The sequence below is a fragment of the Podarcis liolepis genome, assembly GCF_965112155.1.
Source record: "Podarcis liolepis genome assembly, chromosome: 5".
NCBI classification, from domain to species: Eukaryota; Metazoa; Chordata; class Lepidosauria; order Squamata; family Lacertidae; genus Podarcis; species Podarcis liolepis.
Genome location: NC_139556.1, coordinates 730001 through 755800, shown reverse-complemented (window position 1 = coordinate 755800; position 25800 = coordinate 730001). Strand labels below are relative to the sequence as shown.

At 41.7% G+C, this 25800-nt stretch overlaps 1 protein-coding gene across 8 annotated transcripts in view; it reads left to right on the top strand.

Moving 5' to 3' along the window:
- FAR2 (fatty acyl-CoA reductase 2) overlaps nucleotides 1–17656 on the top strand; it is a 101213-nt gene extending 83557 nt beyond the window's left edge. For 5 of the 8 annotated variants that reach the window (XM_083503431.1, XM_083503430.1, XM_083503427.1 and 2 more), the window contains exons 8-12: nucleotides 345–412; nucleotides 8503–8674; nucleotides 11940–12069; nucleotides 15223–15350; nucleotides 16975–17656. In XM_083503431.1, coding sequence (XP_083359557.1) covers nucleotides 345–412; nucleotides 8503–8674; nucleotides 11940–12069; nucleotides 15223–15350; nucleotides 16975–17137 — 661 coding nt within the window. In that variant the 3' untranslated portion in view covers nucleotides 17138–17656. The remainder of the gene's footprint in view (nucleotides 1–344; nucleotides 413–8502; nucleotides 8675–11939; nucleotides 12070–15222; nucleotides 15351–16974) is intronic. The other 3 variants (XM_083503432.1, XM_083503434.1, XM_083503433.1) reach the window with 3 other exon arrangements.
- Nucleotides 17657–25800: the final 8144 nt, after the last annotated feature.

Here is a 25800-nt window from a genome sequence, read left to right as displayed (position 1 = left end):
AAGAGCCATGCCCATTGCATCAGGTGTGGGATGGCATCAACCCCAGCACAGATGTGCAACATGACTAATTTCTGCATGAGTCACTGCTCTGGGCTGGGCTCCTCCTAAGCTGCAAGATTGGTGATTTATACAGAAGTGCATGGGTATTTGCTTTTTAAAAGTAAACCTTTGGGATGTAAAAGTTCCTCTAATTTTAAACCTCCCTTTTTAATTCAGGAAAGAAGCATGACTACTCAGCTGTTAGAAATTTAGGAAATTTAGAATGATAGCCATTCTAAACAAAACAATACTGTGTTTTGTTTTATTTCTCCATTTCATTCTTTCCCTCCTTGCTTATTTTTCAGGCCCAAGTCACTGTTGGTATACAATTGTATAACAAGTAACATCAGCCCATTTTCCTGGGGAGAAATACGTAAGTTTATTTTTAAAAGTGCAAGGTGGATTCCATGAAAATCACAGGTTTCAGACATGGCACATATTTGGTGGATTCTGCCAATGCAATCCTGAAAGCTTGCCCTGGTACATCCACAGATAAAGGCTGTGAATTATCAGGGTAATTATTAATTACCCTGATTAACCCTGTGGCCTTCTGCCTTCTATTAAATTAAAAGCAAAAAACCCCAATGTTTTGGCAACTTGAAATTTTATTTTGTGCTACATTTCTTGTTCCATTGACTCCAGAACACTCACCTACAGCACAGTCACAAACCAGTGGTGAGAGAGAATATAAAGTCCAAAATATATTATGGGTTCCCATTACCATAGGGGCAGGTGATATTAATCTGGTCCTGCATCCATTCCCCTCATTTTGTAAGCAGGTCACACCAGTGATACCAAACAAGCCAAGCCCACTGGAAGGACTCTCCTGAGGCAGTGGTGGGATGGTGTCATGACTGCCTTCTTCGAGAACAAGGCAATGACTTTGGAGGAAGCATCAGAAGGCGAGAGGGAATTGCCCTCAGAGCTTACCTTGGAAGACCCTCATGCTCTGAAACATCAGATACAGAAAGAGTCCATTCTGCCAGCACCTCTGTGGCCTGAGGAGGTTGCATTGCTGACCTTTGGTTCTTGAGGGCTCCAGTGCAGAAACTCCAGTGTAGCCACTGACTGTTAAATTGACCAATTCTATGAAGACTTACAACACCTTCTAGAAATAACACCAAAGAAGGATGTTCTTCTCATTATAGGGGATTGGAATGCTAAAGTACGGAGTCAAGAGATAAAAGGAACAACTGGTAAGTTTGGCCTTGGAGTTCAAAACGAAGCAGGGCAAAGGCTAATAGAGTTCTGCTAAGAGAACAAGCTAGTCATCACACTCTTTTCCAACAACACAAGAGACGACTCTACACATGGACATCACCAGATGGGCAGCATCAAAATCAGATTGATTATACTCTCTGCAGCCAAAGACGGAGAAGCTCTATGCAGTCAGCAAAAACAAGACCTGGAGCTGACTGTGGCTTAGATCATCAGCTTCTTATATTCAAGCTTAAACTGAAGAAAGTAGGGAAAACTACTGGGCCAGTAAGCTACAATCTAAATCAAATCACATTAGAAGTGAGGAACAGTTTTAAAGATTTAGATTTGGTGGACTGAAGAACTATGGATGGAGGCTTATAACTATACAGGAGGCAGCAACAAAAACCATCCCAATGAAAAGGAAATGCAAGAAAGCAAAGTGGCTGTCCAACGAGGCCTTACAAATAGCAGGGGACAGGATACAAGCAAAATGCAAGGGAGATAGTGAAAGATACAGTAAATTGAATGCAGATTTCTAAAGAATAGCAAGGAGAGACAAAAGGGCTTATTTCATAAGCAATGCAAAGAAATATAGGAAAACAATAGAATGGGGGAAACCAGAGATCTGTTCAAGAAAATTGGAGATATGAAAGGAACATTTCGTGCAAAGGACAAAAGTGGTAAGGACCTAACAGAAGCAGAAGACATCAAGAAGAGGTGGAATTATACCAGAAAGATATGGATGTCTTGTACACCCCAGGTAGTATGGTTGCTGACCAGACATCCTGGAAAGTGAAGTCAAATGGGCCATAGAAAGCACTGCTAATAACAAGGCCAGTGGAAGTGATGACAGCTGAACTATTTAAAATTTTAAAAGATGATTCTGTTAAGGTGCTACACTCAATATGTCAGCAAGTTTGGAAAACTCAGCAGTGGCCAGAGGATTGGAGAAGATCAGTCTGCATCCCAATCCCAAAGAATGCTCCAACTACTGCACAATTGTGCCCATTTCACACGCTAGCAAGGTTATGCTTAAAATTCTATAAGCGGTATGTGGACTGAGAACTCCCAGAAGTGCAAGCTGGATTTCAAAGGGGCAGAGGAACCAGGGACCAATTGCAAACGTGCGCTGGATTATGGAGAAAGCTAGAGAAAAACATCTACTTCTGCTTCATAACTGTGTCAACCACAGCAAACTATGGCAAGTTCTTAAAGAAATGGGGCTGCCATCTGTCTCCTGAGAAATCTCTATGTGGGATAAGAAGCTACAGTTAGAACTGGATATAGAATAACTGATTGGTTCAAAATTGGGAAAGGAGTACGACAAGGCTGTATGTTGTCTCCCTGCTTATTTAACTTATATGCAGAATTCATCATGTGAAATGCTGGACTGTATGAATCCCAAGCCGGAATTAAGATTGCCAGAAGAAATATCAACAACCTCAGATATGCAGATGACGCATCTTTGATGGCAGAAAGTGAGGAGGAATTAAAGAACCTCTTAATGAGGGTGAAAGAGCAAAATATGGTCTGAAGCTCAACATCAGGCAGGTGATTAGCTGTGGGAGGAGCTTATTAGAGCTAGCTGGGCAGCAGTTGAAGAAGGAGCAAAAAGGGTTTTCTTTTGTGTGTGTGTGTGTGTTGTGTGTGTGTGTGTGTTTCTTTGTGGCTGATTAGCTGTTCTCCCTGTGCAAAGGTCAGAGGGGGCAGGGTTTCTGTTGAGGCAGGTGATTAGCTGTGGGAGGAGCTTATCAGAGCTAGCAGGGCAGCAGCAGTTTGATCCATCTTTTAGATTTAGGGGAGCTAGTCTCAAACATTTGTTGGGGGAGACCTAGGTTTTTTTGTGGGCGGAGTTATTTGTCCTGTCTTCACGCTTTTTATGATGGAGGACCGCTGTAGCCACCCCCAACAACACGTTCTCAAGATGGAGGGTGAGGGAACAGCTGCAGTCGCCTGCGATTCCTGCGCAATGTTTGCCATCTTGCCAAAGGTTGCAGGCAGCTTTACCTGCAGCAATTGCATGTTGATTGCCCTCTTAGAAGACAAAGTCCAGCAACTGGAGGAACGTGTAGCTAGGCGCCAAAGAATTAGAGAGCTGGAGCTCTTCTTGGAAGCAACAGAGCACACCGTCTCCACCAAGGAGGAGACAGGGGACTCTCCTGAGAAGGAGGCTAGTTCACCAACACAGGAGCCAGATATATGGAGAAACGTGACTCAAAGAAGTAGGAGGCCCAGGGTTCGCTCTGATTGTTTAGAAATACACAATCGCTTTGAGGTCCTCTCCCCTAGCATGGAAGACGAAGAGCAGACTCCATTTGAGGATCTCTCCCTCAGTACAGTCGATCAGGTATATGAAGACGAGCAGCAAAGTCAGTCCTCAGGGAATGTGCAGGCGACCTTGGAACGGACGGCTCACGGAAGAACCCCGACCAAACTTAAGAGGAGGCATGTAGTGGTGATAGGGGATTCCCTACTGAGGGGAACAGAAGCAGTGATCTGTGGGCCTGACAAGATGTCTCGGGAAGTGTGCTGTCTCCCCGGGGCTAAGATCCAAGATGTAACTGAACGACTGCAAGGAATCATAAAACCCACTGAAAAATACCCCTTCCTCTTGGTTCATGTGGGAACCAATGACACTGCAAGCAATAGCCTCCAGAAGATCAAAAGAGACTACGAGGCTCTCGGCAGGAAATTGAAGCAACTACATGCACAAATTGTCATCTCATCTGTCCTTCAGAGAAACAGACCAGACAAGAAAGGAGGAGGAGTGGCGTTATATGTCAGGGATGCGTATATCTGTGAAGAGATCCAAGATTTAGAACCTCAAAGCCAAAGTGAGAGCATTTGGGTCAAAATTAAGGGAGAGAAGAATAACAGTGACCTCATTGTGGGAGTTTACTATAGATCCCCAAGCCAAACAGAGGACATAGATGATGCCTTCCTGGAACAGATGGCCAAGCATGCAAAAGGAAGGGAGATAGTAGTAATGGGGGACTTCAGTTACCCAGATATTTGTTGGATGTCAAACTCAGCCAAGAGCATAAGGTCAAACAGATTCCTCACTGGCCTTGCAGACAACTTCATTGTCCAGAAAGTGGGAGAAGCAACAAGAGGAACAGCCATTTAAGATCTGGTCCTAACCAATGTTGATGACCTGGTTAGTGGGGTAGAAGTGGAAGGATCATTAGGCGCGAGTGATCATGCTCTTCTGAAGTTTACTATACAGCGGAAAGGAGCAGCCAAGCAGACTAGGACTCAATTTCTTGACTTTAAGAAAGCCGACTTCATAAAACTTAGGGAAGTGCTGGGTGAGATCCCATGGACAGTAATACTAAAAGGAAAGGGAGTTCATGATGGCTGGGAGTTTGTTAAGAGGGAGATACTAAAAGTACAACGTCAGGCAATACCAATGAGACGGAAACATGGAAGGTGCCTAAAGAAGCCAGGGTGGCTATCTAAAGAACCTTTAACTGAGTTAAGATTAAAAAAGGATGTGTACAAAATATGGAAAAGGGGGGAAACCCCCAAAGAGGAATTCAAACAAATAACCAGCACGTGTAGACACAAAGTCAGAAAAGCTAAAGCACAGAATGAACTCAGGCTAGTTTAGATGTTTTCAAGTCTCCAGGGCCAGATGAACTGCATCCAAGAGTATTAAAAGAACTGGCAGATGTGATCTCAGAACCACTGGCAGTCATCTTTGAGAATTCCTGGAGAACAGGCGAAGTCCCGGCAGACTGGAGGAGGGCAAACGTTGTCCCTATTTTCAAAAATGGGAAGAGAGGACCCAAATAATTACCGCCCAGTCAGTCTGACATCAATACCAGGGAAGATTCTGGAGCAGATCATTAAGCAAACAGTCTGTGAGCACCTAGAAAGGAATGCTGTGATCACCAATAGTCAGCATGGATTTCTGAAAAATAAGTCATGTCAGACTAACCTGATCTCGTTTTTTGACAGAATTACAAGCCTGGTAGATGAAGGGAACGCAGTGGATGTAGCCTACCTTGATTTCAGCAAGGCATTTGACAAGGTGCCCCATGATATTCTTGTAAAGAAGCTGGTAAAATGTGGTCTTGACTATGCTACCACTCAGTGGATTTGTAACTGGCTGACTGACCGAACCCAAAGGGTTCCTCTTCAATGGTTCCTCTTCATCCTGGAGAAGAGTGACTAGTGGGGTGCCACAGGCTTCTGTCTTGGGCCCGGTCTTATTCAACATCTTTATCAACGACTTGGATGATGGACTCAAGGGCATCCTGATCAAATTTGCAGATGACACCAAACTGGGAGGGGTGGCTAACACCCCAGAGGACAGGATCACACTTCAAAACGACCTTGACAGAATAGAGAACTGGGCCAAAACAAACAAGATGAACTTTAACAGGGAGAAATGTAAAGTATTGCACTTGGGCAAAAAAAAATGAGAGGCACAAATACAAGATGGGTGACACCTGGCTTGAGAGCAGTACATGTGAAAAGGATCTAGGAGTCTTGGTTGACCACAAACTTGACATGAGCCAACAGTGTGACGCGGCAGCTAAAAAAGCCAATGCAATTCTGGGCCTCATCAATAGGAGTATAGCATCTAGATCAAGGGAAGTAATAGTGCCACTGTATTCTGCTCTGGTCAGACCTCACCTGGAGTACTGTGTCCAGTTCCGGGCACCACAATTCAAGAAGGACACTGACAAACTGGAACGTGTCCAGAGGAGGGCAACCAAAATGGTCAAAGGCCTGGAAACAATGCCTTATGAGGAACAGCTAAGGGAGCTGGGCATGTTTAGCCTGGAGAAGAGGAGGTTAAGGGGTGATATGATAGCCATGTTCAAATATATAAAAGGATGTCACATAGAGGAGGGAGAAAGGTTGTTTTCTGCTGCTCCAGAGAAGCGGACACGGAGCAATGGATCCAAACTACAAGAAAGAAGATTCCACCTAAACATTAGGAAGAACTTTGTGACAGTAAGAGCTGTTCGACAGTGGAATTTGCTGCCAAGGAGTGTGGTGGAGTCTCCTACTTTGGAGGTCTTTAAGCAGAGGCTTGACAACCATATGTCAGGAGTGCTCTGATGGTGTTTCCTGCTTGGCAGGGGGTTGGACTCGATGGCCCTTGTGGTCTCTTCCAACTCTATGATTCTATGATTCTATCAAAAAAACGAAGATTGGTCCCACTGGTCCCATCACCTCTTGGCAAATAGAAGGAGAAGAAATTGAGGCAGTAAGGTATTTTACTTTCTTGGGCTCCATGATCACTGCAGATGGTGACAGCAGTCACGAAATTAAAAGATGCCTGCTTCTTGGGAGAAAAGCAATGACAAACATAGACAGCATCTTAAAAAGTAGAGACATCACCTTGCCGACAAAGGTCCGTAAAGTTAAAGCTATGGTTTTCCCAGTAGTGATGTACGGACGTGAGAGTTGGACCATAAAGAAGGCTGATTGCCGAAAAATTGATGCTTTTGAATTATGGTGCTGGAGGAGACTCTTGAGAGTCCCATGGACTGCAAGAATATCAAACCTATCCATTCTTAAGGAAATCAGCCCTGAGTGCTCACTGGAAGGACAGATCGTGAAGCTGAGGCTCCAGTACCTTGGCCACCTCATGAGAAGAGAAGACACCGTGGAAAAGACCCTGATGTTGGGAAAGATTTAGGGCACAAGGAGAAGGGGACGACAGAGGACGAGATGGTTGGACAGTGTTCTCAAAGCTACCAACATGAGTTTGACCAAACTGCAGGAGACAGAGGAACACAGGAGAGCCTGGCATGTTCTGGTCCATAGAGTCACGAAGAGGTGGACACAACTAAACGACTAAACAACAACATCCATGGCTTAACCCTTCCTCTGCTCATCATTTTTTCTCTATGTTGCCTCTCGGTTTTTGTTCTTGTTTGTCAGATCTTATCGTTCCTGAGGTCTGAAACAATTCTAGTGCTTATGTAATTATGCAATTCAGCTTCTGTACATTTCCTCTGCTCCACTCAGTAAGTCTCCTCCCTTGTTTTCCATTATGCACAAAGGACTTATTAAGGTCAGCAGGAATTCTGTATGGAGATGAAATGCAGAGTATGCAGTTGAAATGAACACTGTGCATTGAAAAGCAGCAGCAGGGGAACAGAATAGAATCAAGGTCCTTTGGCAAAACTTCTCCGAAGCTATTTCACACAGTGACTTATGTCAGTTGGCATTAGAGTCCATGTGGCTAAAACCACTGAAATGTAAGAATCTTAGAAGATTTAATGTTTTGTGAATTGAAGTCTTAGGGTCCTGAATCCACTGAAGCTATATGTTCTGGGAAAATGTGATGTGGGGATTTTTAAGTGTCCTTAATGTAGTTTATCCCTAAGGGGGATAGTGTAAATCAGCAGTTACAGATACAAGTAGTTCTGTGAGTAGTAGTGCCAGGAAGGGCTCAACAACTCAGCCAAAAGTTAGTCTCCTGGATCGCCAGACAGCCTTTCCTCCTCTAGACAGAATTTCTAATTCCCCTCTATCATTGCTTTCACTGAAAGAGTAAGGAGGGGAGGAATGTCCCTTGGGTCTTATCATCATCTTCCTGTTCAAGGCAGAGTGAAAGGTAAAAGGTAAAGGGACCCCTGACAGTTAAGTCCAGTCGCAAACGACTCTGGGGTTGCAGTGCTCATCTCACTTTACAGGCTGAGGGAGCTGGCATTTGTCTGCTTCCACAGACAGTTTTTCTGGATCATGTGGCCAGCATGACTAAGCTGTTTACCTTCCCGCTATTTATCTACTTGCACTGCATGCTTTCAAACTGCTAGGTTGGCAGGAGCTGGGACTGAATGGTGGGAGCTCACCCCGTTGCGGGGCCTCAAACTGCCAACCTTCTGATTGGCAAGTCCAACCGGCACAGTGGTTTAAACGACAGTGCCACCCGCGTCCCTTGAATGAAAGGTAGAAACACATTATTTCTTGTGGATGTTTTAAGAGGGGAAAAATGCACGCTAGCTGACGTTACGTCGAAATAATCAGAGAGATGGCTCTCTATTTGTAATCCTATTAACTTTCTTAGGTATGTAGACAAAGGATGGAATGAATCCTACTGCAAAAGATCTCTCACTTTCCCAGATGAGTGCAAAGGTTTGCAGAGTGCAAAAGTTAATTGCAGCCTTTTCTCGTTGCTTTTCTGTAATCAAACAATACTAAATTAATTCAGGCCTATCTGTATGCTCTTGCAAGTATGACTTCAATTCTCTTTTGATAAAAGCAAAAACAACAACCATGTCCCCTGTTATTTTACAGGCGATATTGCCATGGACATATTGGAGAGGATTCCCCTGGAGAAAGCCTTCAGAATCCCTAATGCTTGCATGACCCAAAGCGACTTTACGTATGAGTATTGGAGAACTGTTAGTCACAAGTTCCCCGCCTTTCTCTATGATTTGTATTTAAGGCTAACTGGAAGGAAGCCAAGGTGAGGGGAAACTGCTAAATGGTTGAAAAGACAGTGACCATTTTAGGTGCATCTACCGTAATATGTGTGTAGCCATGACCATGTGCATCGCATCAAACCTGGAAGGGACATGAAAACATCACAAAAAGGGGCGGGACTGGGCAGGGCTGAATAGGTTGTTTGCAGGGTTTTCTAATGCCATTTCAGATATATGCAATTTCACTTAAATGTGTGGTGCCTTGGAACATAACCCCTGTACGGGCAACAATCAATTGGTGTTTGACCATGAACACAAGCATTGCAGCAACCCAGAAGTGGCCAGGAAACAAAGTGTGTGTGTGTGGGGGGGGGTAACGGGCAGCCCATTCCCCAAACGGCCATTGCCTGTATTGTCAAGCACTGTAGGGAATTTGACTTGCTATATACATGAACGAAAAGAAAAAAGCAACCTTGTTGTCTGTTGTTCTTCCTTTATTGCTGTTAATGAGTTCAGCACTGAAGCAACAGTGGAACCACCCAGAGAGGGCATAAGTAGGATCTAGACAGCTTGTTCTGGTCATTACATCTACAAGTGTGTGTGTGTGTGTGTGTGTGTGTGTGTGTGTAAAGAGCAGCAAGGAAAATGTTGCACCAGTTTATAGAGATTTGTCAAGATTATCTTGGAAAACATAACTATTAAAAATAATAGGCAGTTTCTAAATTGAAGAGTGGGTTACAGTTGAAAAATCCTTAAAGTGGATTTTTTAAGCTTGTTCAAATTTTGTGTCTGCACCCAGTGTTACAAGGAGATATGCTGAAGACATTGATTTCAATAGAATTTTAGTAAATGTCGTCTGTAGTCACGAGGACCCAAAGAACTATTTTTATACTCAAAGTCTTGGGTTTCCCTGTAGGATTTCTTTTTTCACTCCCTACCTTCTCAAACTGCATTCAGAAGTTCTCTCCACTTAAGAAGGGGGTTGCCATTTTGCATGGAGGCAAAACCCAAGTTCAAGGATTTCTTAAGTGCACATAATTAGTTGCACTGCTCTTTGGATCCTGGCCATAGTTCATATTCCAACACAAAAGTTGTGCACACTGATTTAATTTCTATGGGCTTAAAGATCCTCAACTCTGTGTTGAATTGTATCCTACATTTTTAGTATTAAAGGTGAAAAAATTGACACTGCTAGAAACTTTGCTAACAGAAAATGTAAATCAAACCTTTAACGATGCAAACATTTTTTTTGGAAAAAAACACAACCCTGAAAAATAGTTCCATATTAGTTGTCCATCCTCTTGATGGGCAAGAAAATGTTTGTCAAAGTTCAGCCGGATTTCAGATTGCACTCAAATCCCTGGTAAAGATCAGTTTTCTGTAGCTCTTGCTTATGGTCTTTTCCTGCTTCCTCATGTTCTCTTTGGCTGCTGCATCTTCCAACCTTTCTGTCTCCTCTCCCTCTTCTTTGACCTGTTCATTTCCCAGGCCCAACCCCTTTGTGTTTTCTTTTCCCATTCCTCTGTAACATTGGAGCAGCTCAGCCAATCACTGGCAGTGATAGCCATCTCAAAAATCTCTAGCTGCATTACAATTGTTGTCATGTCCGCGTCTTTGTGACCCCCTGGACCAGAGCACACCAGGCACTCCTGTATTTCACTGCCTCCCACAGTTTGGTCAAACTCATGTTGGTAGCTTTGAGAACACTTGTCCAACCATCTCTTCCTCTGTCTTCCCCTTCTCCTTCAGGGTCTTTTCCAGGGTGTCTTCTCTTCTCATAAGGTGGCCAAAGTATTGGAGCCTCAGCTTCAGGATCTGTCCTTCCAATGAGCACTCATAGAATCATAGAATCATACAATCATAGAGTTGGAAGAGACCACAAGGGCCATCGAGTCCAACCCCCTGCCAAGCAGGAAACACCATCAGAGCACTCCTGACATATGGTTGTCAAGCCTCTGCTTAAAGACCTCCAAAGTAGGAGACTCCACCAAACTCCTTGGCAGCAAATTCCACTGTTGAACAGCTCTTACTGTCAGGAAGTTCTTCCTAATGTTTAGGTGGAATCTTCTTTCTTGTAGTTTGGATCCATTGCTCTGTGTCCGCTTCTCTGGAGCAGCAGAAAACAACCTTTCTCCCTCCTCTATGTGACATCCTTTTATATATTTGAACATGGCTATCATATCACCCCTTAACCTCCTCTTCTCCAGGCTAAACATGCCCAGCTCCCTTAGCCGTTCCTCATAAGGCATCGTTTCCAGGCCTTTGACCATTTTGGTTGCCCTCCTCTGAACACGTTCCAGTTTGTCAGTGTCCTTCTTGAATTGTGGTGCCCAAAACTGGACACAGTACTCCAGGTGAGGTCTGACCAGAGCAGAATACAGTGGCACTATTACTTCCCTTGATCTAGATGCTATACTCCTATTGATGCAGCCCAGAATGGCAAGTTTGTGGTCAACCAAGACTCCTAGATCCTTTTCACATGTACTGCTCTCAAGCCAGGTGTCCCCCATCTTGTATTTGTGCCTCTCATTTTTTTTGCCCAAGTGCAATACTTTACATTTCTCCCTGTTAAAATTCATCTTGTTTGTTTTGGCCCAGTTCTCTAATCTGTCAAGGTCGTTTTGAAGTGTGATCCTGTCCTCTGGGGTGTTAGCCACCCCTCCCAGTTTGGTATCATCTGCAAATTTGATCAGGATGCCCTTGAGTCCATCATCCAAGTCGTTGATAAAGATGTTGAATAAGACCGGGCCCAAGACAGAACCCTGTGGCACCCCACTAGTCACTCTTCTCCAGGATGAAGAGGAACCATTGATGAGCACCCTTTGGGTTCGGTCAGTCAGCCAGTTACAAACCCACTGAGTGGTAGATTTCATGGATAGGTTTGATCTTCTTGCAGTCCACGGGACTCTCAAGAGTCTCCTCCAGCACCATAATTCAAAAGCATCAATTCTTCAGCGATCAGCCTTCTTTAAGGTCCAGCTCTCACTTCCATACAGCACTACACATACCATAACTGCTGCCAGAGGAAAACAGAAAGCAAGTTAAGAATGGAAGGCCTGCCAGTCTGATGGTTGGTTTCTTCAAAGAATATTTAAGACGCTGCAGAATGCGTAAAGAAATTCATTCCCTGTGCTTCTGATAATCATTTTCAAAATTTATTTCAAGTGCAAGCTTTGATCTGGAGCAGGCTTTGATCTGGAGTAGCTGATCTCTTCAGAGGGCTTTAAATTCTTGCAATGGCTATGTGGATTGTGAACCAACTATGTGAATCCCATCCATTTTGGATGGGATCTCTGTTCTGTCTTTCAGAATGATGAAGATGTACAACCGCCTCCACGAGTACATGATGCTCTTTGATTTCTTTTCCAACCGTTCCTGGGAATGGAAATCAGACAATATGAACATGTTACTGAACCATCTTAGTCCAAAAGATAAGAAAGTAAGTATTGTTCTAATCCAAAATATCTTTACAGATTCCCATCAAGGTAACAATTGTTTCATGTGGCCTAAAAGAAAAACATCAAATTTCTAGTAAGTATGCTCCCAAATTCCACTACAACCAAAATCTTGGTTGGTTTCAGGATGGGTTGGATTGATTTTCAAAACAATGATTTGACCATTTTTTATTGAATCCATCATTGGTACAGAAATAACAGGTGACGCCTAGGATAGTTTATGAACGACATGCTTGCCTTTCTGTCTATGCTTGGAGGCTGTGGGGTTCATTCAGTCTAGATTTTGGGGTGAACCAGAACCAACTTGGATCTGGGCAATACAATCTGGACTTGAAATAAGAAATTCAAACTTGATACTGTTAGTATCAAGTGTCACACAAGTGTCACACACATTTTCCTGTGAGTAAGCACTATTGAGCACAGTGCATGCATAGGATTGTGCTGTTAATCTGCCACTCGCCCAGGCCATGGTTGGGGAAGAAAAATCAGGTGTCCATGTTATATGTATGTATGTCCAGCTCACAAAATCGGGGGATAACCATATGTTGTGTAGATGAGTTGTCTTCATTTTTGCAGCAGTCACGTTTATTGCCCCCTATGCCAGTGATGGCGAACCTTTTAGAGACTGAGTACCCAAACTGCAACCCAAAGCCCACTTTGGCTTTGGGCAATTCCAACATGGCAATTTCACCTGTATACAGTATCTCATTTTTTCTGTGTGTTTCATTTTTCTTCTTAATGACTTCTGTAATAAATAATCCTTCATGAAAGTTATTGCATTATCTTCTTCACTAAATTATCTTTCCATTGATATATAATTTTATGGTATAACTCAGTGCTTTTTGTCTTCATTCAGTTCCTTTCTCTCTTAAGCCACCACCCCCTTCTATTTATTTATTCATTTATTGAATTTGCATACCGCCCTTCATGTGTAGGTCTCAGGGCAGTTCACACATAAAAATACAAGACAAAAAACACAAAATACATAATGAAAACAAGAATAAACCAATAACCCTCCTCCCTTCCAATACTTATTCCATATGTAAACATCTACATTCACAAGATAAAAGGATCACCCTTCTGCCTGCCAACAGTTAAGCACCTGTTTGTTGCAAAATGCAACCTGCACAAGTGTGTTTACATGCACCCCTATCAGTCCCACGGGAAGTTGGCTGACTGAAGTCCTGTTGATCCACCCCTCAGATACTCTTTATAACCCATCCCTCACACCCCAATGTTGCCCACCATGTTGCTCTTAATTCCCTCGCCTACACCTCGCCCCCTTTTAGTCCCTGCCCGGCTTCCCTCTTCCTTATTCTGCACACCCTTACTTGGGAGTAAACCCCGCCAACCTTAGCAATGCTTCCTTCCCGAGAAAGCCCCCACACGCAAATTCCCACACCAGATTTATCGTAGGTGTTTTGTCACTTTTCCAGTTTCTTGCAATCAAGATCCTGGCTGCCACTGTCGTATACATGAAATTTATCTAATTTCTTTTTTAATTTCTGATGTCATTATACCTAGAAGGTTTCAGGTTTTTTCTTAAGTGAGAACTTAAATAACTTTTTTAATTCATTGTAGATATTATTCCAAAATTCCTTAATGGCTGTGCATTCCCACCACATGTGTATATATTACCCAATACTATCTTTACACCTTCAACAAGTTGGTGGTCTATTTTTATACATCTTTGTGAGTTTTGCTGGAGTGTGGTGCCATCTGTATTGCATTTTCATAATATTTTCTCTAAGGTTATAAAGGTAAAGGTATCCCTGACCATTAGGTCCAGTCACAAACGACTCTGGGGTTGCGCGCTCATCTTGCTCTATAGGCCGAGGGAGCCAGCCTTTGTCTGAGACAGTTTTTCCAGGTCATGTGGCCAGCATGACGAACCAGAGCAGCACACGGAAACGCGGTTTACCTTCCCGCCAGAGCGGTACCTACTTATCTACTTGCACATCGATGTGCTTTTGAACTGCTAGGTTGGCAGGAGCTGGGACTGAACAACAGGAGCTCACCCATCACGGGGATTCGAACCGGCGACCTTCCAATTGGCAAGTCCAAGTGTTATAACTCTAAGGTTATAACACGCCATAAATTTACTATCCCCCCCTCCACAGTTTCTCCCATTGATCCATATAGATGTTATATGCTCTTGCGCCCATTTCACCATTGACACTTTCACCAGTTCCTCCTTCACCTCCCATTCTAAGAGGAGGTTATAAATTCTTGAAATGTATTTTCTTTTTAATTGGATTAATTCTTTTTCAAATCTAGATGTTTCCTTTGCAAGACCTTCCTTTTTATCTAAACTCAATCTTTCGTTTATCTGAAAATATTGTAGCCAGTCGACAGAAGGTGTCTTCTGATTTCTTCAGATTATTTTAATTTGATGTTATCATTAATTTCGTTTATTAACATTAACTATTAACTGTGTATGTGGCTCAGTCTCCTTGCATATTTTTCTTTTTAATAGCCAGGGCTTCTGTCGGTGAGGTCCATAGGGGAATCTTTGGTTCTAATATTCCTTTATATTTTATCCAGATCTTGTATAATGATTTGTTTATAATATGATTTAAAAATCACTTGTGTACCCTCACCTTTTCATAAATTAGATATGCATGCCAACCGTATCGATTGTCAAAACCCCCTAGGTCTAGCACATCTGTCTCTCTTAAAGTGATCCAGTCTTTTATCCATACCAGTCCGGCAGCAGCATGATAGAGTTCTAGCTCTGGTAGGGCAAAGCCCCCCCCCCTCCCTTTGGTCTATAAGTATTTGATGCCAGATTTCTTGGAATTATTATTATTATTATTATTATTATTATTATTATTATTACACTAAAGTCACCTCCCTTTGTCAGGGGAGGTCACCACTTTGACGGCGGCGCACGGTGGGGCGACTGCGCGCGTGCCCACAGAGAGGGCTCTGAGTGCCATCTCTGGCGCATGTGCCACAGGTTCACCACCACTGCCCTGTGCCATGCCAGCCTCACTTACTTGCAGGAACCTATAAAAGTTCAGGCCTTTTTTAACCCCTTATCTGATTGCCTTATTTCTTTCCCCACTCTCCGGGCTGCACCACTTGCTCAAGCCATGCAAATAACGTGACATTTGTGTTTTTCCCCCTAATTCCAGTTGTTCTTATTTGATGTCCGCCAGTTGAATTGGTCAGCATACATAGAATATTTCTGTCTAGGAGCTAAGATGCATGTGCTGAATGAAGATTTGGCTGGCATTCCTGCAGCAAAGGAGCATTTACGAAAGTAAGGCATTCATGTATACTTTTAGTATACAGAACAGGACATTTTATTCATAGAGTAAAATTCCATTTGAAATAGCTAGAAGTATTTGAGATATTGTAAATGGTTCTTCAGTAAAAAAAAAAAATTGTTTTTTGAACTTGTGGATCCCCCCACAAAAAAACAATTAAATCAAATTAAGTTGAAGAAAGATACAGTTTGAAATTTTGATGCCAACAATGTTTCTTTTCTGGGAGCAACCTGAAAAATGTAGCTGATCTACTTGCTGCACTATTTCTCTTTCTCTCTCATCATGGGGTCTACAAAGTCTATAACTACTTATTTTGCAAAACGTAAACATAACCCATAATGCATGCAACAAGTTATGTTTATGTTATCCAGTTGGAGGCATCTTGGTTATTGACAGTTCATTTCACTTTTATAAAATAAATTAAGAGTGGTGTTTTTTTATGTATACCATAAACAAGTTTTGCAGCCTTAATCTTTTATTCCATCTTATTGCAAAGCTTCTGTTTTGCTTTTTATTGCTTCTGTTTTTTGTTCCTAGATCTAATTTAGTGAGTCAATTAGGCCATTGCAGCAAATTCTCAAAGTCTCTCCATTGGGAATTTCATAGATTGGGCACCAGTCAGCTTCCACATCTTTGCAAAGAGTATTCTGGCTGCAGGCAGCATACAAGATGCCATCTCTTTATGTACTGATTTCACCAACTATTCCACATAAATTAGTAGAGAAAACACTGGGTGAAGGGGCATTGCATACCCTCAGATCATTTTAATGTGACATTTTATTTCTGCCAGTATTGAATTGTCTTATCACAGTTCTACCACATGTGGAATGTCTCCCTGTGTACTTTTAGACATTTGTAATATGTGGTTGGGGGTTGTTTTATTCATTTTTTTGTGTCTGGAATGATATACACCTACTCACAATTTTAAAGCAATTTCTCCTTATTCCCATATGTAAGGGAAATCTGTGAGCATTTTTCCAGATATTTTCCTAGACAATACCTTTTCCCCAATATTTTCAGCCAATTTTATCATATAACCTTTCACTTCCTCTGGTTTTGTATCATATTTGTTAAGTAGCTACCAATGTGTGCTTCTTGCTCAGTTATTTCTCTTATATGTAAGGTAGTTTTCAACACAAGATTGAACTTGAGAGAGCTTAAACCAAAGAGAATTTTTTTCTTGCAACTCAGCCTGGACTGCTGTGATCATAGTGCCCTGAAGAACCAAATCTTTTCTTTTGAAAAGGCTGCTCCCTTCTCCCAAACATGGTATCATTTGAAACCTGTGATAGTTTAGTATTTGCTAAAAAAATTCACTCTCTTTTACTTCCCTGGTTTATTTGTTGCATATAATTTATAGGATTTGTTTGAAGTTTTATCTAAGATTTCCTTTCTCATAGGGGAAGCAACATTCTTTGCGTTGCTAGGCTAATAATTTACCAACCTGTTACCCCATTTGAAAGTATTCTGTTTGCTTGCTTTGGTTGTTGGTGTAGTTAATTTTTTATATCTATGTGCATCCATACAGTCTAATTGTTGTTCTTTCCTAAAAGATAATGATTTTTAACTTTCCTTTTCTTTTTTGTAAAAGCTTTGTTTCTCTGTTCTTTCTGCCAGGCTAAGAAACATTCAATATGTCATCAACACCACCCTGATTGTGTTCATCTGGCGCGTATTTATTGCAAGGTCGCAAATGGCACAAAACATGTGGTACTTTGTGGTACAGCTCTGCTACAAGTTCCTTAGGTACTTTAGAGTTTCCAGCACCCTCAGGCATTGAACATACCTGTCTGGTTATTGACTACCAGCTCTTGGAAGGACCTCCAGTCAACAATTGTGTGCGTGTTTGAGCTTCAAAGCAGCAGAGTATCTCTCAGCTGCTGTGTCATTCAACATATTTCATTAAATACTCATAGCTTATTTTTTCCCCTAATAAACCACCATCTTACATCTCTAGGTCTACCAGGCTACATATCAAAGCCATAACTAAATATTTGGACACAGGTCATTTTAGAGCACTTACCCCTGCTGAAGGGATGTAGATTACCAAAGCTGCCCTATTTCACCTTGGATACAAAACACTATTTAATAACCCTCAGTCTCATCTCTTCCTATGCCCCAAATGAAATGTGAAAATATCTGATAAAACAAGAAATAGCTGACGAAGTGGAGGTATATTTGTCAAAACCCTTCATTAGATTAATTGAGAGCAAGTGGGGTTTAAATGTTTTGCTTTTGCATGGGGCTGCCTCACTTCAAATATGTTTATAAAAGAGAAAATAAAATCAGCATGAGAGTGGTGGAAGGTTTCAGATTTTTCTCTCTTCTCATGGCACACAGATTTCAGTGCACTTTTTAAAATGCATGTCTTTCCCACAGACTTAACTGGTTTTATACATTTCTTCTTTTCCACGGGGAACACTGCAAATTGTATTAAGATAAAAAAAAACTATGGGCCCCTAAACCACAAAATGCCCAACATACTACAATTTCAATGATATTTTTTTTCATTTTTATGCCGTAAAATGATGCATGTCTAAAAAGTATGTCATTTTTCTTTTTTTCTTTTGCAGAAGCCACCATAGTTAAGCTGATATATTTGATATATCAGATATATTTGAAGCATAAATCATCTCCATATAATATGGACCAATTCATTACAAAGTTCAAGGGCCTTCCCTGTCCATTTATATGAACAGTAACAATTTGCAAACATTCCTTTTGGGTTCAGATATTGCTTTTCAATAATAATAATAATAATAATAATAATAATAATAATAATAATAATAATAATAATATTTTATTTATATCCCGCCCTCCCCAGCTGAAGCCGAACTCAAACTATGCTGATAAAATGAGATTATTTCCCCTATTTGCAGAGCTATGGCAATTTAGACAGCTATGTGGAATGCAATTGCACAAATGTCAAAGCATGTGGATGCAACTCTTCACTCTTCCTTTTACAATATGTTGCAACCCTTACATTGGTATTCATATTGCATTAGAGTTGACTAGCCTTTTGCTCAGTCTGAAGAAGCCCATTGTCAAGCCCAGGTCAGATATTGTGAAAGCCTCTGCATTAATGGCCTGGTAGCAAGTGTATAATGATTAAGGCCAAAATTAGAAATCCAAAATTAGAAATCCAAAGAGGAAAAGCTGGGAATGAAAAAGGCTAATTGAAAATTACAGTAGCACATCATGTTGTCGTCTTCAGTGGCATTCTCCCCTGCCTGCAATAGATTGGTTTTTGAGATTATATGTTTTAAGTGATGTGCTGTAACAGTGGAATGGATATTATTATTATTATTATTATTATTATTATTATTATTATTATTACTCCTCCTGAAGACCATGCTGAAATGTATCTGGCTCTTGCAAGGTTCATTCACAGAACCTTTTAAAAGTTTCTAATTCCAGCCATGCTGCCTTCTCTTTTCTGTTGCTGCTAAACCTAAACATTACATTAAAACACATGGAGGCAGCTACTGAAAATAGCAAAATTAATTTCCCTGAGATTTATGGCAACTTAGGTCCTTAGATCTGAGCTTTTTGAACTGTGTGTTGTGACATGTTAGTGTGTTGGCTGCAGTGTGCACCCCTGGACCTTCTCCCAGGTCCAGGGGTGAGTTTAGGCTCCGGTTTGCTGGTAAAACAGAACTACTGTGCCGTGAAATGATGCAATGTCTAAAAAGTGTGTCACCAACATGAAAAGTTTGGAAAGTTCTGTCTTAGATTGTGGCTTTATGCATTTCCTTGTTCTACAGTAGCCATCACAAGTGGTTGGTGGTGAAAACATGCAGCATAATTATCATGACACATAGGAGATGCTATTCTCTCTTTTTGCAGGAGGCAGAGAGGGGATATATTGGTTGTGGCAGCAACCCTGTATATTCTAGTCCATAAGGCTGACTTGTACACTAGGAAATTCCTAGTCTCCATTTTTGATCTTGTCCTTAAGATTGTTAATGACATTACCAGGCAAGAGCAAAGGAAATGGGTGCAAGAAACTAGTTCATTTCCAACTTTCTGAGTGTGTTTCAAATATGATTTTCTAATGTGTGTTTCCTAAAGAAGGAAGAAGATTACTGTTCTGATTAAAAATCTTTTCCAGCTTGCCTCCAATGACTTATTCAGCAATTGTAAGAAAGCAACTCATTTAAGACTAATAGCCAGAGAACCTCCTCTCTGTTTTGTTAATATTTAAAAAAGACAGGTTTGAAGCTGGGGCGGAGGAAGAGTCCGAAGGCAAAGATCAGAATACTGCTGCCCTAGCCCATGTTAGGGAGAACAGTGATTATTTTAAGACTCAGATAGCTAAGCTAAGTGGCCTGGAACGGGCTTTTCCCATTGTCATCACATTCAGCATAGCAAAGTAGGATGCTTTTTCTCATGACCCAAAGCTAAACAAAAAGAAATGACTGCAAGGTAATATTCACATCTAATGCAGTTTCTGCTTATGACACAGAAAATATAGTGTCTTAAGGGGAATTCTAGTAATATTGCTTTGCAATTTTTTTAGCAGTTTTATGTGCCTGGATTCTACAGCAGCAGACAATAGTTACCACATAGAACTCAGAATACCATCTTGCTTGTATGTGTTTTGCTTGCATGAGTGTGTTTGAGGAATTGTCAAGACTGAGCCCTTAGGTCTTTCTTGTCAGGGGTTTCAGGCCAGCTCTTTTTGGTATTGGGTACAGTCTGATCAGTTGCTGGGAATATGTAGCAAACCTGCCTGTCTTTGCATCTGGAATCTTAGCTAGATTTCTCTGTGTGTTTCTCTGGCTCTTTACCCCTCTTGATACCTGAGGTCATATCTCATGTCTGGGCAGTCCAGGATGTGATGCCTGGCAGTTACTGACAGGATAGGAATTTGAACCTGTAAGGGGGGACAGGGGGAACTGACCTCCCCACTCAGAACACTTATTTAACAAAACATTTCTGAGGCTGAAGGAGCAAATGGTCAGATAAAATACCTAGAAAGCTGGAATAGACCTCACTGTGTCCTAGAACCCCCAATCTTGGCTTGGTTGTCCAGGGCTGCCAGACGTATGGGTCCTTTTCCTGGAGATGGTCTGGCCTACAGCTCTGGGGCTAAGTCCCATTAGTGGTCATTAACAAAAAAAAATCTAATCTAGGGGTGAGGAACCTGTGGCAATCCAATATTTACAGAAGTTGGCTTGAGAAGCCATCCTTTCAACACGTGCATGGGAGATGCATACCTGTGCATGGGAGATGCAATCCAAAAATACCTGAAGAACCAACCATGGGGACCCATCCTGTATCCTATTGAAATACAATTAATTCAGGCTTTTCCAAGATGTCAGATTTGTGAGATTCTAATAACAATCCTAGATGATCACAGAAAGGAAAGTTGCCTGGTAGTCTTAAATAATCCTGGAAGAGGGTAGAAGATATTTTTTGTAAACTTTAGAACCTTGTTTAAAGGTTCCCACATCAACATCTGTCAAGTGTGCTGCAGAAGATGCTTGGGTATCCCCATTCCATTCAGAGAGGAAGGCTGGCCCCCTTTCACTCTGTGAAACTAAACATTGCAGCCAGAAAACAGTCTTTCCGATAAATCTGCCCATTATTCTTTTTCTCATTAAAGAACAGGGCTCCCTGGTACACAGCTTGAAATTAAATTGTGTGATTTTGCTGCTGTCTGCACTGAAATTCACAAAAAGGATTAATTGGAGCTTAATATAGCAGAAGCACATTACATTATCAGCAAATATGTTAGTAACTAGCCTGCTACATGGTGCTAAATCTGGGCAAAAACAAAGCTGAATCTTTCTTAGGACAATATACATACCATTAAACTATGATGTTTAACCAAATCAAGTTATTCCATCCCATTTTCTGTTTATAATTTGTGGCTTTTATATTTGTTATGTGAGAAACAACAATGCTTAAAATACTTTTTTCCATTTATGTATAATCCTGTTGATAAAAAGAAGCCACTCTGTAGCAGAATATGCATTCTCCTGCTATCCAAAATTTTGTAATATATTTCGTTATATACAAGACAACTCACAGCAATTAAAGCTGCCAGTCAGGTGTGTGATTTTAAGGTGCTCTGCAAGCTCTTATCTTGAATGACTTGTCAAGGAAAGGGGTGTGAGAAATTAAACAAATATAGTAACCTGGAATTACTGTTATTTTCAACAATTAATAAACAATATTTTAAAAACATTGTCTCAAAGAAATACTGTACAGGGAAAGAGCCTTCCTAAGCATGCCAAATATCCTCTTTTCTTGTCTGGATCTCAGGAGAGAAAAAAATCATGAACAGCAGAGATCTGGCAAACATGTACTTTGTTGACAAGGCAAATGACTTAAAACACCAGCTCAGCTATAGTTTTACCCTGTAGCAATGGACAAGCCACTCCCTTCACAAGAATTCTCCATTTCAATACATAATTAAAAAACAGTTCACAATATTCCTTCCCAGCATTATACATACATTATACATACCATACATTTAAAGCACATCTCACCTCTCCTGGGAACAGAGCTTCAATTCCCGGTATATTTGCAAATTACAGTTCCCATGGTTCTTTGCAATGGGATGTGCTTTTAAATGTATAGTGTGTATGCAGCCTCTATCACATTTTTGTGTGACCAAGAAACAAAACCCAAGTTAATATTATGAAGATAGGAACAAATCTGAATCTTGATGGCCGGAGCTAGCAAGAATGGGTTTATCTCCAATCCCAATTGTGTACTCTCTTACATCCTCCTATAGAAATGGTTTCTATTCACTACTATGAAGGACAAGTAATTGAACATTAAAGGTGTACACAGGCCCACATATTCAACTTGCATCTGTTCCTAAATTTTTAAATTTCACTGTTTGAGTTGCTCTGTGTCCGCTGAACTTTAATCTTTAGTTTGAGTTCAGAGCCATAAATCAAAGTTTTGTTCCATGTTCAGTTTAATGGGGAATCTAAAAATGGCTGCAACTTTTTTAATGACCTTTCAGAACATCACTAAACTAATGAAAGATAGCCTTCAATGAAAAGCCGGAATAAAGTACATTCATAATGTTCAATGACATGTGAAAGAATTATATTAGATGGGGTGGGGGAGAGGAGGCAGAATGGGGTACAAATTAAATATGTCAGTTTTCCACACTTTCTCAAGTTGCTATACATCTGGCATCTTTTATCAGGTTGTTTTGAAATTTGGAACATTTACAGAACTCAACAGCTGTCCTTTCAGTACATGATTTTGAGGTCTAGAATTCTGAAATATTTCCATCCCACCTTGCCTAAGCTTAATATATTTGATATGTTAAAAATATTTCCTTTGCCGCTTCCATAACCACCACTTTTCATGGGTCACGACTTTTACCCATCACCTAGAGGCAGGGTCTCAATGGGCACCTCAAGGGCTCCTTTAATGTTACAAAGATGCAAGCACTTAGGTCCTACTTAGCTGACGAGAAACCCCAACAATGCTTTTGTGGAAGCCCACGAGCTGTTTAAATGCAAACAAGCACAAATTGTTCAGCAAATGGCTGTACTGGGAACCAGACCCCCTCCTTACGATGAAATCAGGATGAAAGAAGAACAATTATATAACCCTGAACCAGTGGGACACACACACACACACACACACACACACACACACCCCGCCAGGAGTGGGGCTGGGGCAGGAGTGGGAGCCAGGGCAGGAGCAGAGCTCGGGGCAGGAGCAGGAGTCGTGGATCCAGCTGCCCCCCGAAGGTTCCTTTGGATGAGGAAAGGGTAGTTGAACAGTGCCCACCCAGACCTATTGTCTGCTTGGAAACAAGTAATGAACCTACCCAATTCTGAAGACTCTGCTAAAAGTGACTGAGTGAATGAAGAAGAAGAAGAGGGAAAGGAAATAAATATTAATTGCTAAAGTTTCTGGATATAATCTCTGCCCAAATTCTGCCTTCGGTTGAGGTTGTTGTTTGAAGAGGCAGCTAAAGATGATGTTGTTGTGATTCCCCCCCTGCACGGAGTGCACCAGGTATTAAAGAAGAATACAGGTTTTGTAGGGATGATGAATATTGGACAATGAGTGTGGAAGTTTATTTGAAGGTTTTGTTAGAAGGAAAGGTGGGAAGAAAAATGTGTAAGGAGTTTGAGGAGGAACCAGGGGAGGCTGGCAAAGAGGGGGAGGAAGGGCGGAAACTTCAAGGGGAGGAGGTAGAGGAAAGATGAGGAGAAGGGGGCAGTGGGTCATTTAACCCAGATAAATGAAGTAAATCATAGAATCATAGAATCATAGATTTGGAATAGACCACAAGGGCCATTGAGTCCAACCCCCTGCCAAGCAGGAAACACCATCAGAGCACTCCTGACATATGGTTGTCAAGCCTCTGCTTAAAGGCCTCCAAAGCAGGAGACTCCACCACACTCCTTGGCAGCAAATTCCACTGTCGAACAGCTCTTACTGTCAGGAAGTTCTTCCTAATGTTTAGGTGGAATCTTCTTTCTTGTAGTTTGGATCCATTGCTCCGTGTCCGCTTCTCTGGACCAGCAAAAAACAACCTTTCTCCCTCCTCTATGTGACATCCTTTTATATATTTGAACATGGCTATCATATCACCCCTTAACCTCCTCTTCTCCAGGCTAAACATGCCCAGCTCTCTTAGCCGTTCCTCATAAGGCATCGTTTCCAGGCCTTCCAGGTTGCCCTCCTCTGGACACGTTCCAGTTTGTCAGTGTCCTTCTTGAATTGTGCCCAGAACTGGACACATTACTCCAGGTGAGGTCTGACCAGAGCAGAATACAGTGGCACTATTACTTCCCTTGATCTAGATGCTATACTCCTATTGATGCAGCCCAGAATTGCGTTGGCTTTTTTAGCTGCCGTGTCACACTGTTGGCTCATGTCAAGTTTGTGGTCAGCCAAGACTCCTAGATCCTTTTCACATGTACTGCTCTCAAACCAGGTGTCACCCATCTTGTATTTGTGCCTCTCATATTTTTTTTGCCCAAGTGCAATACTTTACATTTCTCCCTATTAAAATCCATCTTGTTTGTTTTTGCCCAGTTCTCTAATCTGTCAAGGTCGTTTTGAAGTGTGATCCTGTCCTCTGGGGTGTTAGCCACCCCTCCCAGTTTGGTGTCATCTGCAAATTTGATCAGGATGCCCTTGAGTCCATCATCCAAGTCGTTGATAAAGATGTTGAATAAGACCAGGCCCAAGACAGAACCCTGTGGCACCCCACTAGTCACTCTTCTCCAGGATGAAGAGGAACCATTGATGAGCACCCTTTGGGTTTGGTCAGTCAGCCAGTTACAAATCCACTGAGTGGTAGCATAGTCAAGACCGCATTTTACCAGCTTCTTTACAAGAATATCATGGGGCACCTTGTCGAATGCCTTGCTGAAATCAGGGTAGGCTATATCCACTGCATTCCCTTCATCTACCAGGCTTGTAATTCTGTCAAAAAACGAGATCAGGTTAGTCTGACATGACTTATTTTTCAGAAATCCATGCTGACCATTGGTGATCACAGCATTCCTTTCTAGGTGCTCACAGACTGTTTGCTTAATGATCTGCTCCAGAATCTTCCCTGGTATTGATGTCAGACTGACTGGGCGGTAATTATTTGGGTCCTCTCTTTCCCCCTTTTTGAAAATAGGGACAACGTTTGCCCTCCTCCAGTCTGCCGGGACTTCACCTGTTCTCCAGGAATTCTTAAAGATGACTGCCAGTGGTTCTGAGATCACATCTGCCAGTTCTTTTAATACTCTTGGATGCAGTTCATCTGGCCCTGGAGACTTGAATACATCTAAACTAGCCAAGTATTCTTGTACTATCTCCTTAGTTATTCTGGGCTGTGTTTCCTTTGCTGAATCATTTGCTCCAAATTCTTCAGGTCGGGCATTGTTTTCATTATCGGAGAAGACTGAGGCAAAGAAGGCATTGAGGAGTTCAGCCCTTTCTGTGTCCCCTGTTTGCATTTCACCATCTTCTCCTCTGTGTGACCCTACTGTTTCTTTGTTCTTCCTTTTGCTACGAACATACCCATAAAAGCCTTTTTTGTTGCTTTTAACCTCTCTAGCAAGCCTGAGTTCATTCTGTGCTTTAGCTTTTCTGACTTTGTGTCTACACGTGCTGGTTATTTGTTTGAATTCCTCTTTGGTGGTTTCCCCCCTTTTCCATTTTTTGTACACATCCTTTTTTAATCTTAACTCAGTTAAAGGTTCTTTAGATAGCCACCCTGGCTTCTTTAGGCACCTTCCACGTTTCCGTCTCATTGGTATTGCCTGAAGTTGTGCTTTTACTATCTCCCTCTTAACAAACTCCCAGCCATCATGAACTCCCTTTCCTTTTAGTATTACTGTCCATGGGATCTCACCCAGCACTTCCCTAAGTTTTATGAAGTCGGCTTTCTTAAAGTCAAGAAATTGAGTCCTAGTATGCTTGGCTGCTCCTTTCCGCTGTATAGTAAACTTCAGA